Consider the following 15,440-nt stretch of genomic DNA (forward strand, 5'->3'; position numbering starts at 1 on the left):
CAGGATGGTGGCACGTGCCTGTAATCCCAGCTACTCAGGAGGCTTAGGTAGGAGAATCACTTGAACCCAGGAGGCAGAGGTTGTGGTGAGCCGAGATCGCACCATTGCACTCTAGCCTGGGCAACAAATGAGAAACTCCATCTCAAAACAACAACAACAACAACAACAACAACAACAACAACAACAACAACAACAAGGAATCCAGGCTTGATACATGCTACAATACAGATGAACTCTGAGAACATCAGTTAAGTGAAGGAAGTCAGACACATTGTGTGATTCCACTTATATGAAATACCTAGAATAGGCAAATCTTGGAGACAGAAGGTACATTAGTGGTTGCCAGGGCCTGGGGGAGGGGACAACTGGGAGTGGCTGTTAATAGGCATGGGTTTTCTTCTGTGGGGGACAAAATGTTCAAAAATTAGATTGTGGTGATGGCTGTACAACCCTGTGCATATACTACTCACATGGTTAGGCTTTGTGTCCCTACCCAAATTTCGCCTTGAATTGTAATCCCCAGGTGTTGAGGGAGGAACCTGGTGGGAGGTGACTGGATCGTGGAGGCAGTTTCCCTGTACTGTTCTCGTGATAGTGAGTGAGCTCTCACGAGATATGATGGTTTTATAAGTGTTTGACAAGTTCCTCCTTCTCTCACTTTTCTCTCTCCTGCTGCCTTGTAAAAAAGGTGCCTGCTTCCCCTTCCACCATGATTGTATGTTTCCTGAGGCTTCCCCAGCCCTGAGGAACTGTGAGTCAGTTAAACCTCTTCCCTTTACAAATTACCTTGTCTCAGGTAGTATCTTTATAGTGGTGTGCGAACAGACTAATATAATTACAAACAACTGAATTGTACACTGGTAAACAAAAACAGTCCCTGAATGGAGGGCTGATTGCCTATTCTGTGACCAACCTCCTCAAAGCCTCCTAGGGAGGAACAAGCAAGTACTTCAACCTGCTTCTTGATAGCAACAGGACCTCTGCTAGCTGCCAGGACAGCAGAGATCAGCAAGATACTGCCCTCCTCTGGAAGAGTTTACCATCTAGTAGAGAAGACAGCCACACTGTGTGCTATGCGTCCTAATAGCAAGTGGTAGCAGAAGCGACCAATCTCCCTAAGCAAAGGACAGCGAGAGTCAGGGAGGGTGCTGGTCTCAAATGAACCTTGAAGGAGAAGCAAGAGTTGACCAGGTTGGGTGGATGGCAAGGGTAGGATGGGAAGGAGGGCACTGCAGAGAGACAGAGAAGAGTAACTGCAAAGTTCCTGGAAGTGAGGAAGAGCACGGCAGGCTGGAGGCCAGGGTATGAGATAGGGAGAGGGGGGAGATGGGACTGGAAAGGTGAGGAAGCATCACAGGTTGAAGGACCTTGGATACCAGGCTGTCATATATTTACTGTTCCAGGAAAGAACTGCAGTGTTTATATGCGTGAGTTAATTGACTGCGTGACACATCAGTGAACTTTGCATGTTAGAAGAAGTCACTGTGGTGGCAGTATGAGGGGGTACAGCAGGGGTAAAACTGGAGGTAGGGAGGCAAGTGAAGAGGTCTACATTCCCCATTGGAACAATCACTGAAGTCAGAAGCTGGGGGTTCTTCCTGGCCTTCTCCTTTTTCCCCGACATCTAATCTCCCTCTGAGACCCAGTTGCTAAACCTGTGTGATATTATTCATGTTTGACTCTACTCCCCCCACATTGCTGGAATCTTGACTCAGACCCTCACCATCTCTAGGCTGGCACAGTTGCCCACACTCTAGGCAGTGCTATCAACAGATCTTTATCAAATGCAAACAAGTGACTGCTTGCATTCACTCCCCAAATGAAGTCTAAGCTTTTCAGTAGAGCCCACTGAGCCCACCAGAGTGGCTCCCTTTGGCCTCTCTGAACTCTTTGGTCCAGCCTGATGAAGTCCACATCCAAGCTCTATTTGGATGGAGGACCTGAATAAACATCCTCGCTATGACACCTTTTGTGGCATACCTCCCCTCCCCAGGTAGAACTGACAGTGCCCTCCTTTGTGTCTCCATTACAATGTGAATAGATTTCTATTGTAGCATGTGTAACATGTTATTAAAATCATGTCTATTTCCTCCACAAGACTATGAGCTCCTTGGCAGCAGGGAGCTTGTCTTATATCTGCACATCAAGTACCTAGTATACTGTTTGGCACATTATAGATGCTTAATGTTTATTGAATGAATGGATGGCTGGACAATCAAATGAATGGAAGCAGATTATTGCTTTCCATGCAAATTACTATAAGCATCTGAATCAAGGGAGAATGAGTACAAATGAAGAGGAGGATATTCATCGCAGAGCTATTTAGGAAAAGGAATAGTTGATTAGGCAAGATACTAGAAATAGAAGAAGGGATCAGGGTCACAGATGGAAGACTGATCCCTACCTGTTGCTATAAAGGACTCATCCAACATTTCATGGACCCCTTGGGTTCACACAGGACCACTAACGAAGGGCTGCAGGAGAGGCCCTCTACCAGACCCTCTGCTCAAGCTTCACTGTGAGCCCTCTCTCCAAGGTGCTGTTGCGGTGGGAGGTGTGAACCTGACTGCAAGATGCCAGGCTGAATGGGGCCATGGCAGGGAGTAGGGTGCTGGTGAGAGGATGGACTACAATTGTGAGAAGGAGGCTTGACTGGTCCACAAACAGAGGAAGTAGCTAGAAAGGTGGGAGGGCATTATCCATGTCCTTGGTTAGAGCTTTCTTCCATATTCCAGACAGAGAAGGACCTCCTGCTTCCTGGGAAGTGAGGGTTTGGAGGTAGCAGCACTGGGAGCATATCATCATGGACAACTAGATACCCTACCTGGGGTCTGGCAGGTGGGCAGGATGGGGCTGAGTGGGCCAGCATGTAGCAGATTCAACAACACTGAGAACATATAACTCTACTCTTTCTGGTCTTCTCCCTTCTTCCCACCCTAGAGCCTTGGCTTCTTTGTTTGGGCTGCAGAGTCCAGTCACTGAAGAATAAAACATTTGGATGTTTTAAGCTACAGCAGTCATTTGTGGTAGACCATGATGAAGTCGACCACAACATGACATATACAAAAATATGCACATAATCTCAAATACACAGCCTCATTCCTCTAGCAGGCTAGAGGCAGTCTCAATGGGGAAGACCTCCAAGGTTCTAGTGTAATTCTAAGCTTAAATGCTCTTATACTGCTTGAGTGAATCCAATAAGTCCAGTCCAACTGGCATATTTGATATTCAAAGTAATCTTACAGTGAATCCTTTCTGCAAAGCAAATAATTATCTTGTAATGTGAGTCATCATCCCTCCTTTTCATTTTGCGTGCTCTGGCTTGCTTGTCTGTGGCATTATACTGTTGTGTGTTTATGCAAGCATCACCCTTCCTGGCCTGAGATCTGCTCTTCTCTGTATTCCTAGTGCCTAGCATAGGGCCTGGCACATGAATGAGGGGAAATATAAAAAGAGAGATGGAGGGCGAAAGGGAAGATATGCTTGAAGACCAGGTCAAAGGCAAAGGGAGAAGAAGACCCTAGAGGCTCCATAAAGGCTACTGTTTTGGTCTGTCCACTTGCAGAGGGTCCACTTAGACCCTCCGCTGTATAAGAGTGTTAAAGATCCTATGAAAATGTAGTCATCTAGGGGAAAAGAAGCATCTGTGGCCATTAACACTTCCCACCATGCCGGTTCACACTTTCACCTGTGCACGTGTTCAGTCTAGAATGTCCATCTCACCTCCTCTCCCTCCTATTGGTGAATTCTAACCCATTCTTCCAAGTCTCAATTGAAATATCACCTCCCAGGCAAAACATTCTCATATCCTCCCAACATCTTGCACTTAACTCTTTCTACAGTGCTTCTCTTATATTATACTTACCTGTTTATGTGTCTGTTCTTCAAGCTAGAGTATTGGCCCCTACAAGGGCAGTGTACAGGTTTTATTTTTCATTTATTTCTCTGCCTCCACAAATACCCAGACATACATGTGCACCAATTCTGGCATGTGGGGCTTGGTAGGCATGTACGTGTTTTTCCAGTGGAGGTTTTGTTCTTACAAGATTAGCCAGTGCTGGCACAGACACATTGAGGTTGTGGCACATGAGAAAGGGGGTGGAGAGAGAGAAAGGTCTGATTTTGGAAAGGTAGGAGGCAGGACAAAGCAGTATGGGGGAATTCACATTAGCAGGGAGCTGGGTGGTAAGAGATGAAAAGGCCAAACAGAATGACCATTTTTGCCTATTTTGCACTTCTGCCTCGGATGACTGTCCCTTGTCCTGTGACACATGTGTAAAGATTCTAGAGAACCTCTGATGACATTCGGGAAGACCCACAGGTTTAAAGATGCAAGTTCATTATTACATTCTTTATCAGTGAGAGCAATGGTTGCTCTTTATCTTACTCTTTCTTTTGACATTCCTCTAGAAAAGGGAGAATGAGTCCCATTTTACCTACAGGGAAACTGAGACCCAGAGCGGGTGGGAGACTTATTTGAGTCTTGGTGTTACAATAAGCCCTGGAACTCAGGCAAAAGCCCCATCTCTCCCTTTCTAATGGACTCTCCCACCTCGTCGCTATCACCTGTGTTACAATTTTGAGGGCATGACTTGGCTGTGGTCCCACTTGCTGAATGTACGACAAAGGCAAGCTACCCGCCTGACTGCACCGCTGCATGGGTGTAATGAGGTGTGAGAGTGAGGAAGTGGAGAAGGAGTGCAGGCGAGCCATGATGTCTGTTAACAAGAGGATTCAGTCCAAGTAGATGGCCCCCAGGCTCTGGAGCATGGGGTCTAACTGGAATGAGACCAGGGCTAGACCTTGGTATTATGGGAGACCCAAGGGTTCCCTGCAGAGGAAGAGCCCTCCTACCAACACAGGTGGGCAGAGGCCGGTCCCAGGTCCGGCGCTCTCCACTCAGACACAGCAGCTCCTCACTACCCCGCAGGCTGTATCCAGGGTCACAGCTGAAGGACACGGAGCTCCCTGCAAAATGACCTTCATCATGAACCTTGTAACCAAACTGCGGGGTTCCTGGGTCCTCACATTTGATGAGTTCAAAACCTGGTGAGGAGAGAAGAGGTAGAGTGAGTAAGACCTATTGTGGCAGAAACCACGCTTCCTCTCTTCCCTTAAAGCCCATGTCCTCAAGGAAGTTGTCTCAGCCACAGCCCCTGGGTTCTGATGGATTCACCAGTCAGGATTTCCTCATTTCTATGCTCAGTTGAGGGTGTATTAAGGAACATCCATTTCTCTGTTGCTATATGTAAATGATTTCTGCTTTTAATAGTTTTCAGGCCTAAGGTCTGCATTTTCTATTTCTTTTGTTTGACCCCATAGCATTTTTGCTAGCAGGAGTGTTCTTTTCATTTTGCTCATTGAGACATTCTGATAAGATGGGGTAATATGGAGAAGTCACCTTAAATGTATGTTTAAAAGCTTAGTTATGACCTGCTTAAACATATGCTGTGAAAACGGGCTGGAAAAGGAAACAGATTTATGCAGAGCTCCCACTCTATGGCGCTATACATGTGTTCTCTCTCATTTGTTAGTCACAGGAGTCTTACAGGTGGGTATAATTATCTGCATTTTACAACTGAGAGCATTGATTTGGGAAGGTTAAATAAACTGTTCCAAACTTACACAATTTTCACATGATAGAAATGGAATTCAAACGTGTCTCTAATCCTCTTCCACTGAACCTCCTGATGTAACAGGCAAGGATCCTCTGCCAGGCAGCCTCAAGCCCAGGCGAGGGGAAGCCTGACTATACTCTGTGGATTATTTTCCCCAATAGCTTTCTTTATTGAGATACAATTCACATACCATACATTCTCCCATCTAATGTGTACAATCCAATGTCTTTTAGTAGATTCACAGAGTTGTACAACTATTGTCATAATCAGCTCTACAACATTTTTATCACCTCAAAAAGAAGTTCCATAGACATTTTCCCCCAACTCCCTCAGCCTTAGGCAACTGCCCTTTACTTTCTGGCTCTACGGATTTGCCTGTTCTGGACAGTTCCTACAAAGGGACTCAAACAATATGTGGCCTTTGAGACTGGATTCTTTCACTTAGTGCAATCTTTTCAAGGGCCATCCACATTCATGCACCTATCAGTACTTCACTCATTTTTTGGTTTTTAAAGACAGAGTCTTGCTCTGTCACCCAGGCTAGAGTGCGGTGGTGCAATCTCAGCTCACTGCAACCTCTGCCTTCTGGGTTCAAGTGATTCTCCTGCCTCAGCCTCCCAAGTAGCTGGGATTACATGTGCCCGCCACCACGCCCAGCTAATTTTTGTAGTTTTAGTACAGAGGTTGTTTCACCATCTTGGCCAGGCTGGTCTCGAACTCCTGACCTCGTGATCCACCTGCCTTGGTCTCCCAGTGCTGGGATTACAGGCATAAGCCACTGTGCCCTGCCACTTCACTCCTTCTTATGGCCAAATGCTATTCCATTGTATGAACATATCACATTTTGTTTACCCATGCATCCACTGATGGATACACATTGGATTTTAAAACAGTCTTAAGAGCACATTCTTTGTATCTTGTGGGCAAGCAGAAGCTCAAGTAAATGAATAAAATGGGAAAGCCTGACTTCCTTGACCACACGGATGCAAGAAAGACTTACTGGAAAACTGCAGTTCAAAGCCCTTGCTGGTGTTTTCAGCATCAGTGATGAAATCAAGCCACAGACTGCTGGATGTGCTGTTCAGAGTCACCCCCATCATCTCAGAACGGCTGAATACTCCCAGCAAACGGGCGGAGTTGTTGTTGCCGTCATAAACCTGGACACAGGAGAGACCCCCAACCCAATGTCGTCAGCATGGCCTTATGTTGAACAACACCTTCTTACCCCACAACCCACACTCCTGGAGTTTAGCACTGGTAACAACTATCAGAGGCACAGTGAGTTATCAGATGCAAGGAAGATGGCAGAGGGAAGCTATCAACTGAGCAAGTTATCTCGTTTTTCCTTGATGTCAGTTCTATGCTCAGCCCATCTTTACTGTGAACTGGTTGCTATTCCAACCTTTCCAGTGGAGATCTGCTCTTGTTCCCTCAACCCCCATATAGCACCAGCTTATTCTTTAGCAGCCTGGGGAGGCCAGATTTGGGTTGTCTGCTTCTCAAACTATCTGTTTCCTCAGATAGACAGGCTGAAAGCATTCATCTCTACATTGCTAAACCCGCAATCCTGTCCTTCCAGTACATGAGACAGCCATCCTCTCACATGATCCCACCCCACTGTGGCAGTAGCCTGTCTTGACCACTCTGCTGGATGTCATCCCTGGGAATCAGATGGGATGGAGTTAAAATGACCAGCGTGTCATGGTGACTTTTTCTTCCCCAAGCTCAGCCTCTGCCCCTTCCCTGCTAAAATGAGGGCTCCAGCTAGGGCCTGCTGGGCTTGCCAAGGGTAGAATTGTACAGGCATCTGGCTTCCCTTGCTCCCATCTGTCCCCTGAACTTCTTAGTACCAGCAAAGACAACAATCATGAGAATAATGAACTGGCTCCCCAGGTTTCGAGGTTGCTGCTCCTTTCCAGATAATTGTACAAATAACAACAGAAGTTGTGATTGAGTGAAAGACCCCCTGGTGCTTTTGTAAATATCAAAGATGGGATCTATGAGTGGGTGATGAATATTTGTGCATGGCACACAATGTGATGCCAGCTGCCAGCAAATTGGAACAATATTTCCAGTGTACTATTTATGAAGCAAAGCTTTCTAAAAGAAGCTATCCTTCAAGCTAACAGTGTTGTATATTATAGAGATTTGTTTAGGCTCCTGGGAGCCTGAAGTCTGTTACCAGATCCTTGTGTAATTGCTGTATATCACTGATAGACTGAGTGAATTCCAGGGTTCCAACAGACATCAAGATAATACAAGTTTAATGAGTTTAGCCTAAATTGTTACAAAGATATTTTTAACCACCAAAACATATGGAAATCAATGGACCAAGGCATTTATCATAAATGGAATAAGAATCATCAATTGCAATAAGAAATAATAATCATCAATTGCAGTAAGGAAGACAATCAGACAACATGTGTTTCTTTAATAAAAGATATACCATCACCCACAGAGTTACCTTGCCAAAAAAATCAGACCTGATCAGATCAAGCCACTGGATCTAATTTCCAACTTACGGGCAATAAATACCGAGGACAGAGGAACATACGAAATGATACGTTGTGAGGGCATTCAGCAAAATCCAGAGTGGAAAGTTCCACTGAACAAATGATCTGATTTCCTCAACAAATAAGTTACAAGGGGGAAAAGAAAAAAGATGGAAGGAGAAACCTGTAGATTAAAAAACACATGAGACAATGACTCTAATGTGTGGACCTTATTGAATCCGGATTCAAATAAACTATAAATTAAAAACTGTTATGACATCTATGAGATAATTGGAAATTTAAACACTCACTGGATATATGATGTTATTCAGAAATGATGGTTAATTAATAAAAAGTATGATGGGAACATGATATTTTCCTTAATTTCCAAGCATAATTCATCCTAATTCATCAAGAACAAAAATGTTACTTGTATCATTACAATAAAATATTAATTGCAGAAAAACTTATAAAACAGAAATGTGCAAATAACTTTCAGGACTTACAACATGTTGGTAAGTATCTTTCTAGGCTTTGTTCTATGCATTTATTTCCTTGTATAAATTTATGTTTTTATAATTTTTTATAACAATAAGATCAAATTATAGGTACTATAGGGCAACCTGCTCTTTCACTTAATATAATGTATATATTTTTAAAGTCACTAAATATTTTTTCCATAACAGCATTTAAATGGCAGCAGGAATTTCTATAATAAAAATTAACCCAATCTGCAATATAATTATTTACACATCAGTGTCCAAAATATGTGCTCTGGTACATAAGGTTCACTCAGTAAATGTATGATAAATAAACCAATATTTTCCTCTAGAATTCATGTCCTTAAATCTACCTGGCATTTATTTTGGGATATGATATACAATTCTACCTTAACTCCCTGATTAGTCATTTAACCAAAGTTAATGTCATTTAACCAAAGTTAGATTAGTCATTTAACCAAACTCTGTTTGTAAATATTCCACACACTACCAATTTTAAATCCATCTTTATTACATATATAATTAACATATAATTATATACATTTGGTTTTGTCAGCTTTCTATTCTATTGCATTTGCCTATTTGTCTACTCCTATGAATGATCCACAGTTTCAGTTACTGTAGCTTTACAATATATTTAAATAATTAGTAGGAAAAGTTCTCATTTGTCTTCTTTTAACTTAAAAAAAATTCTCCCAGATGTCCTCTTCTAAACTCAAGAAGAATTTTCCTGAATTATAAAAAGTAAAACAAAAACTTCCAAAACAAAACTTGTGTAATTCTGACTGAGCTACATTAAACGTATGGATGGACTTGAGAAAAATGTATCTATGTGATATTGAGTCTTCCAATCCATATACATGGTGTCTAGCTCCATTTAATCAAGTTGTCTTCTATGTCTCTCACTAACATTCTGTTCTTATTCCTCGGTATTTTTATATTTTTGACTGCTATTGGGAATTGGGCCTTTGTACACATTTATTTCCTAACAGAATATTGCTTGATGGTCCAATTCATCATGATGTGCAGGTGATGGAAATGTCTGCCTGAGAAATCCAAGAGCATCTATGCACATTCATTACATCCAATAAAACAGGTCAGCAAGATGGCTGGTTTCAAAATGAATATGCTAAGCAGAAAGCTTTCTATACACAATTACAAACAATGTAAGCATAATTTCAGAATATTCCTGCATGTCCGCTTGCACACGTGTGCTTGAGTTTCTCTGGAGCACACATCTAGCATGGAAAAACTGGTTGCAGGGATGGCACATCTTCAATTTGGTTAGATATTACCAGATTGCTCTTTGAAAAGGAATAGCAATTTGCTCTCTCACCAGCAACGTCTGACAGCTTTCATTGCTTTATATCCTTGCTGATACTTGGTATTTTAGGGTATTATGATGTTTTCCAATTTGATGAGTGTAAAGTGATATCTCATTTTAATATGTAAATCCTTGATCGTCATTGAAGTTGAGCATCTTTTTATATGTTTATCAACAGTTCTTACTTCCTCTGTGAATTGGCTGCCTGTTCATACCCTCTGTGCATCCATGAGCATGAAATCTCCCAGCATTTATTTTAGTTACATCAATATCAAAATAAAATTTTATCTTCTCTCATTTAAGACTATGCACATTTTGGAGGGCTTATTTCTAGGTGTCTTATAGTTTTTGTTTCTATTAGAAATGAGACTTTCCCTCCTGATTGCAAGTTTTATTTGGTTATAGAAACACCAGAAACTTTGTGAATTTTCTTATTGATTTTGAGTTTATTAGTTGGTTGCTTTGTATTTTTGAAACAAAAGTCACAATTTTCTATATTCCTTTCTAATTTTTATAGTTCCTTTTTTTTTTTTCTGGTATAAATGTAATGGTTTGTCTCTTCAGCACAATGCTGCGTTCTATTGGTGATAGTAGAACTACCGATTTTGTTCTTGACTTTACTGAAAATTTTTAGGAAGTTTTGCCATTAAGTATAATGTTTGCTGTAAGCATTTGGTAGAAATATTTTTATTAAGTTAGGAAAGTTCTACGTGTAGTTTTATGAGATATTTTTAAAAATCATGAGTGGGTGTTGAATTTAATCACATGATGTTTTGGGGTGTATTAGCGGGATAATGTCTTTTTCTTTGCTAATCTGTTTATAGGATATTAGGTTGAGCCATGAAATTGCCAATATTTTAACAGTTTTGACCTACAAAAATAGCAATTTCATATGGTTTGTCTAACAAATAACATTATGAGCTTTTCTAATTTTGACACATCCTCACATTCCTGGAATCAAACCTACTTGGTCATCTTTGTTTTTTTTTTTGTTTGTTTGTTTGTTTTTTTTTGAGATGGAATCTTGCTCTGTCATCCAGGCTGGGGTGCAGTGGCTGCAATCTCGACTCACTGCAAGCTCTGTCTCCCGGGGTCACGCCATTCTGCTGCCTCAGCTTCCCAAGTTGCTGGGACTACAGGCGCCCGCCACCACGCCCTGCTAATTTTTTTTTTTTTTTTTTTTTTTTGTATTTTCAGTAGAGATGGGGTTTCACTGTATTAGCCAGGATGGTCTCATCTTTGTTTTAATACACAGTCAAATTCAATCTGACTTATACTCAGAATTTTTAGATCTATGATCAAAAGTGAGATGCCCTAATAGTTTCTGATTTCTGTTCTTTTTAAAATTTTTATTTTAAATTATAAATTGATAAATTATAGCTGCATATATTCATGGGGTAGAAAGTAATGTTATGATTTATGAATACAATGTGGAATTAGTAAATCAAACTAACATAACCATCACCTCAATCACCTCAAATACTTATCTCTTTTTGTTGCGAGAACATTTGAAAGTTACTTTTAGTGATTTTGAAATGTATGGTACATTTTTATTTGCTATATTCACTGTAACGTGCAATACATCTCAAAGGAAAAAAAACCCCTTAATTCTTCTAATTGATGTTTTCTATACTTTGACCATTATCTCCCCATTCCGTCAATCCCCTGGTAACCATAATTTTACTCTTTGATACCAAAGTTTCTACTTGCCTCATTAACAAAAATGAGTTGGGAGATGGATCTTTATTTTTCTCTCTTCTGAACAGTTTATTGCAGGGATTAATTGCTTCTTGAAGTTTTGATAAAGCTTACCTGTAAAATAGTTAAGGCCTGGGGCTTTTGAGAGAGGATATGGGGGAATTATAATTTTTTAATGATTACTGGTTTTTTCAAATTTTTTTCATATTAGTACTTTTTATCTATAAAAATTTCCATTTCATCTGGGCTTTCAGATTTCTTGGCTTACAGTTGTTTCTAAACATTTTCCTTCTTTTTTTTGAAAAAGGGTCTCACTCTGTCACCCAGGCTGGAGAGCAGTGGTGTGATCCCTAAACATTTTCTTATTTCCATCATCTCTCCTATATCTTTGATTACGTCCCTTTTCAATTCCTAATAGTACATATTTGTGGCTTCTTTATTCCTTGATCAGTTCTGCCAGTTTTGTCTACTTTATTATTTTTCAAAAAAACCAGTTGGTTTTGTTGACAATTGCTCTTGTTTTTTAGTTTTATTTCTCTAGTCATTTCTGCCTTTATGTTTAAAGTATCTTTCTCCTACTTTCTTCTGCTTTATTCTGTTACATCATCCAAGTTACCCAAATCCTTATTTATCTTTAACTTAGGTGATATGTCACAGACTCACAGAGGTATATTAAAATCTTCCATGATGACTGTAACTTTATTAAATTTTTTTACATTTCCAGCAGTTTTTATTTAATTTATTTGTGCTGTGTTATTTGGCACATAAAGTTTTACTGTGGATTGATTATCCATTTTATTAATATAAAATAATCCTCTTTTTCATTTCCTTATGAGATGTGGGAAAAGTTCTCAAATTTATCTTTTAATAAACTGATTTCATTTTTCTGTGGTTTACCATCTTCCGTTCATTGCCTCCATTCCATTTTTTAATTGGGTGATCATGTTTTTCATCTCTATTTAATCTCTCCTCATCTCAGATTGCTCTGTTTTCATTATTGCCTATTTTTGTGTCATAAATATAATATTCTCTCAAATTCTCTTAAGAATACAAATTAGGAGCTTTTAAAGTACATTTCTGTTCTTTGTTGCCTACAGAGGGGCAATTAGCTATGGTTCCTCAGACATGTCTCCATCTTCTGATCTACTGAATATTTACACATATCCGGTTAATTTTCTGGTTGGTACACTGTTACAGAGGGAAAATGGAAATGGGGAATGGAAACGTTCAGCAGTCTCTAAGGGAGAGTAGAGGAGCTAAACTCAAAGAGGTCGTAGCAGGAGCATTTCTTACCCTGATGCTAAAGAGTGTGTGCGTGTGTGTGTGTGCATGTGTTTGTGTGTGCATGTGTGTGTGCGTGTATGCACTACCTGGGCTCCCGTATCCTCTGTTAGTCCTCCCTGAACTCTGACCTAGGTTTTATGCCCCATGTCCCTCCTGCTTTTTTACCCTGAACACCTCAGAAAGACTCTCTCTGCTTATCTACTAAGCTGCCCACCTGACCCTGAAGCCAGAACCCTGACAGTGCTGTTGAGTGTGCACACCTGCTGACTATGTCTTAGGTGCTATTCTGAATCCAGACTCCCTTAGTGAGGAAGCATGGCACTGGCCATACTCCATGTGACCTCCAGCAACCTAGGAGCCATTTGTGCTGGCTCTATCAGGTCACTTGCACAGAACCACTGCTTATACTCCCTTCAAAATCTGAAAATTGTAAACTATGCCTCAAAGCTGGCTTTTTGTGCTAATGGCCTTCATCCAAGAAAGCATCTGCATTGCCCAGCTCACATCGCTCCATCTGTACTTCTACAGAGAGGAGGTCCCTCTGGCACTGCTGGACTGATTGTAGCCTCTGAGACTCAAATGGATGGAGAGAAGTGAAGGTCAAGGGTGATGCCTAAAGACATGCTTATTAGAAGGGCATAACACCCTTGTCTTGTGTTCTCTTGTTGGGAGACACACACTGTTTTCATGTGGGGTTGGAAAGCAGAGCTTAAGAAGCCAATGGGATTGTTCTATCCCATTTCAGGCACATCCAGTTCCAGCCAGTGATCTCATGAGTGCATCTTCTTGGGTTCAAAAAGGATTAGGTAAGAGTGAGAAATGCATTTCAAACACACACACACAAACACACACACACACCATACACCCCGGAGGACATATGCCTCAGGGGGTTGGCCAAGAGTATCCATCATCTGTATATAAAAAGGACAGCACATTTATCACATCTGGAGATAATCTGAAAGCATGGAAATTTAATGGTTTCTCTTTGGATTTTCCAGAGTAGTGGGCTCGGTTCAACTTTTTCTAATGTAAGGACTTCTCCGGCTACAAGGAATAAAACTATATTAGAAAAAGCTAAAAATATTCCTTGGCCTAGGATGAAAATGAACATGCTTTGTATGAGGCTTTCCTTGGCATTCATTTTATTAAGGCAGCTCTTTAATAAATTCTCCACGCTCAACTCTTTGATTACACAGACACACACCACACATTATTGGAGGTACTCAATCCATATTCTTTGTATTTATGCAAAGAAATACAAGACATATATGATCAGTGTCTTAACAAATCCTCTCTATGACCGTCTCTGTAATCCAAGTTTTACCATTTCTTTCTCTTACATATGTCTTGAACTCACTTTCTTTAACCCCACTGCCACACCAGGCCATCATCGTGATACATTGAAGCAACTGCAATAGCCTGTTATTCAACCAAAACATACGCAATTCACAAGTGCACATACACACAATATACTGACACAGGTGTGCACAGACACAGATCCCCAAAACCAAATACATGGACACTGATTCACACACATGTGGAAACATATTTTAAAAAGTATCCATAGCCATAAACACATAGCTACACAAATGAACACACACATGCGTATATACACATGTTCTATGAGCTCTTCATTATCCATGCTGACAGTCAGGGTTCAAAATGGAAAACTGGATCCATTGGCTGCTCCAACCTTATTATTATTTTGAGACAGGGTCTGACTCTGTCACCCAGTCTGGAGCGCAGTGGCATGATCACGGCTCACTGTAACCTCAACCTCCTTGGTTCAAGTGATCCTCCTATCTCAGCCTCCCCAGTAGCTGGGACAACAGGCATGCACCACCACACCCAGCTAATTTTTGTATTTTTTGTAGAGACGGGGTCTTGCTGTGTTCCCTGAGCTGAATTATTATCTTTTATTATGCAGTCAACCCATACTCAATTACACATGCATTTGATAGCAGGCAGCTTCCAAACAAACTCCAAAGCCATATTCTTAGATACCCATATACCTCTCTCTTTTGGTCCTCTCTTTCTCCCAGATGAGTGAGGACAGTATCTTGGGACTCAGGAAGGAAGGAGAAAGTTTGGATCTCACACAGAGACAAAGGAGTGAGTATTGACCAGACTATTGCATAGTGTAACATACATACTCTGAAACTGATCAATTTTACCTTGAGGACATCTCCTTCGGAGAGTTCGAATGCCCTGGCTTTCAGCTGAATCCCCGTCCCTGGCTGGGTCTGGATGGAGTAGATGCATTCGTGATTGTTATTGTAGTTCACAGGAAAGTTGGGGGACAGCAAAGTACCCTGAGTGCCTGTGACTGAATTCCCACACTCAGCTGGAAAGAGAATCACAATAACCATAGATTAACCCCCATCAGCTGCATCCAGAAAGCAACTCACAGCTCTGGAGAACCTGACAAAGATGACAAGTCATTTGCCTGTCTACCTGCCAAGATGCCTGTATGTCTGTCCAGTTGTTGGACTGTTTACAGAAATGCCTCTCAAAATTAAAAAAA

General features: G+C 41.1%; 1 protein-coding gene across 1 annotated transcript in view; it reads right to left on the bottom strand.

Moving 5' to 3' along the window:
* Window positions 1–15,440, bottom strand: part of CSMD2 (CUB and Sushi multiple domains 2) — a 654,766-nt gene that overhangs the window by 169,892 nt on the left and 469,434 nt on the right. Inside the window, exons 22-24 of the mRNA XM_030943020.1 lie at window positions 15,091–15,260; window positions 6,619–6,775; window positions 4,855–5,046 (exon numbers count right to left, since the gene is read on the bottom strand). Coding sequence (XP_030798880.1) covers window positions 4,855–5,046; window positions 6,619–6,775; window positions 15,091–15,260 — 519 coding nt within the window. The remainder of the gene's footprint in view (window positions 1–4,854; window positions 5,047–6,618; window positions 6,776–15,090; window positions 15,261–15,440) is intronic.

Source organism: Rhinopithecus roxellana, chromosome 12 (assembly GCF_007565055.1).
Source record: "Rhinopithecus roxellana isolate Shanxi Qingling chromosome 12, ASM756505v1, whole genome shotgun sequence".
NCBI lineage: Eukaryota > Metazoa > Chordata > Mammalia > Primates > Cercopithecidae > Rhinopithecus > Rhinopithecus roxellana.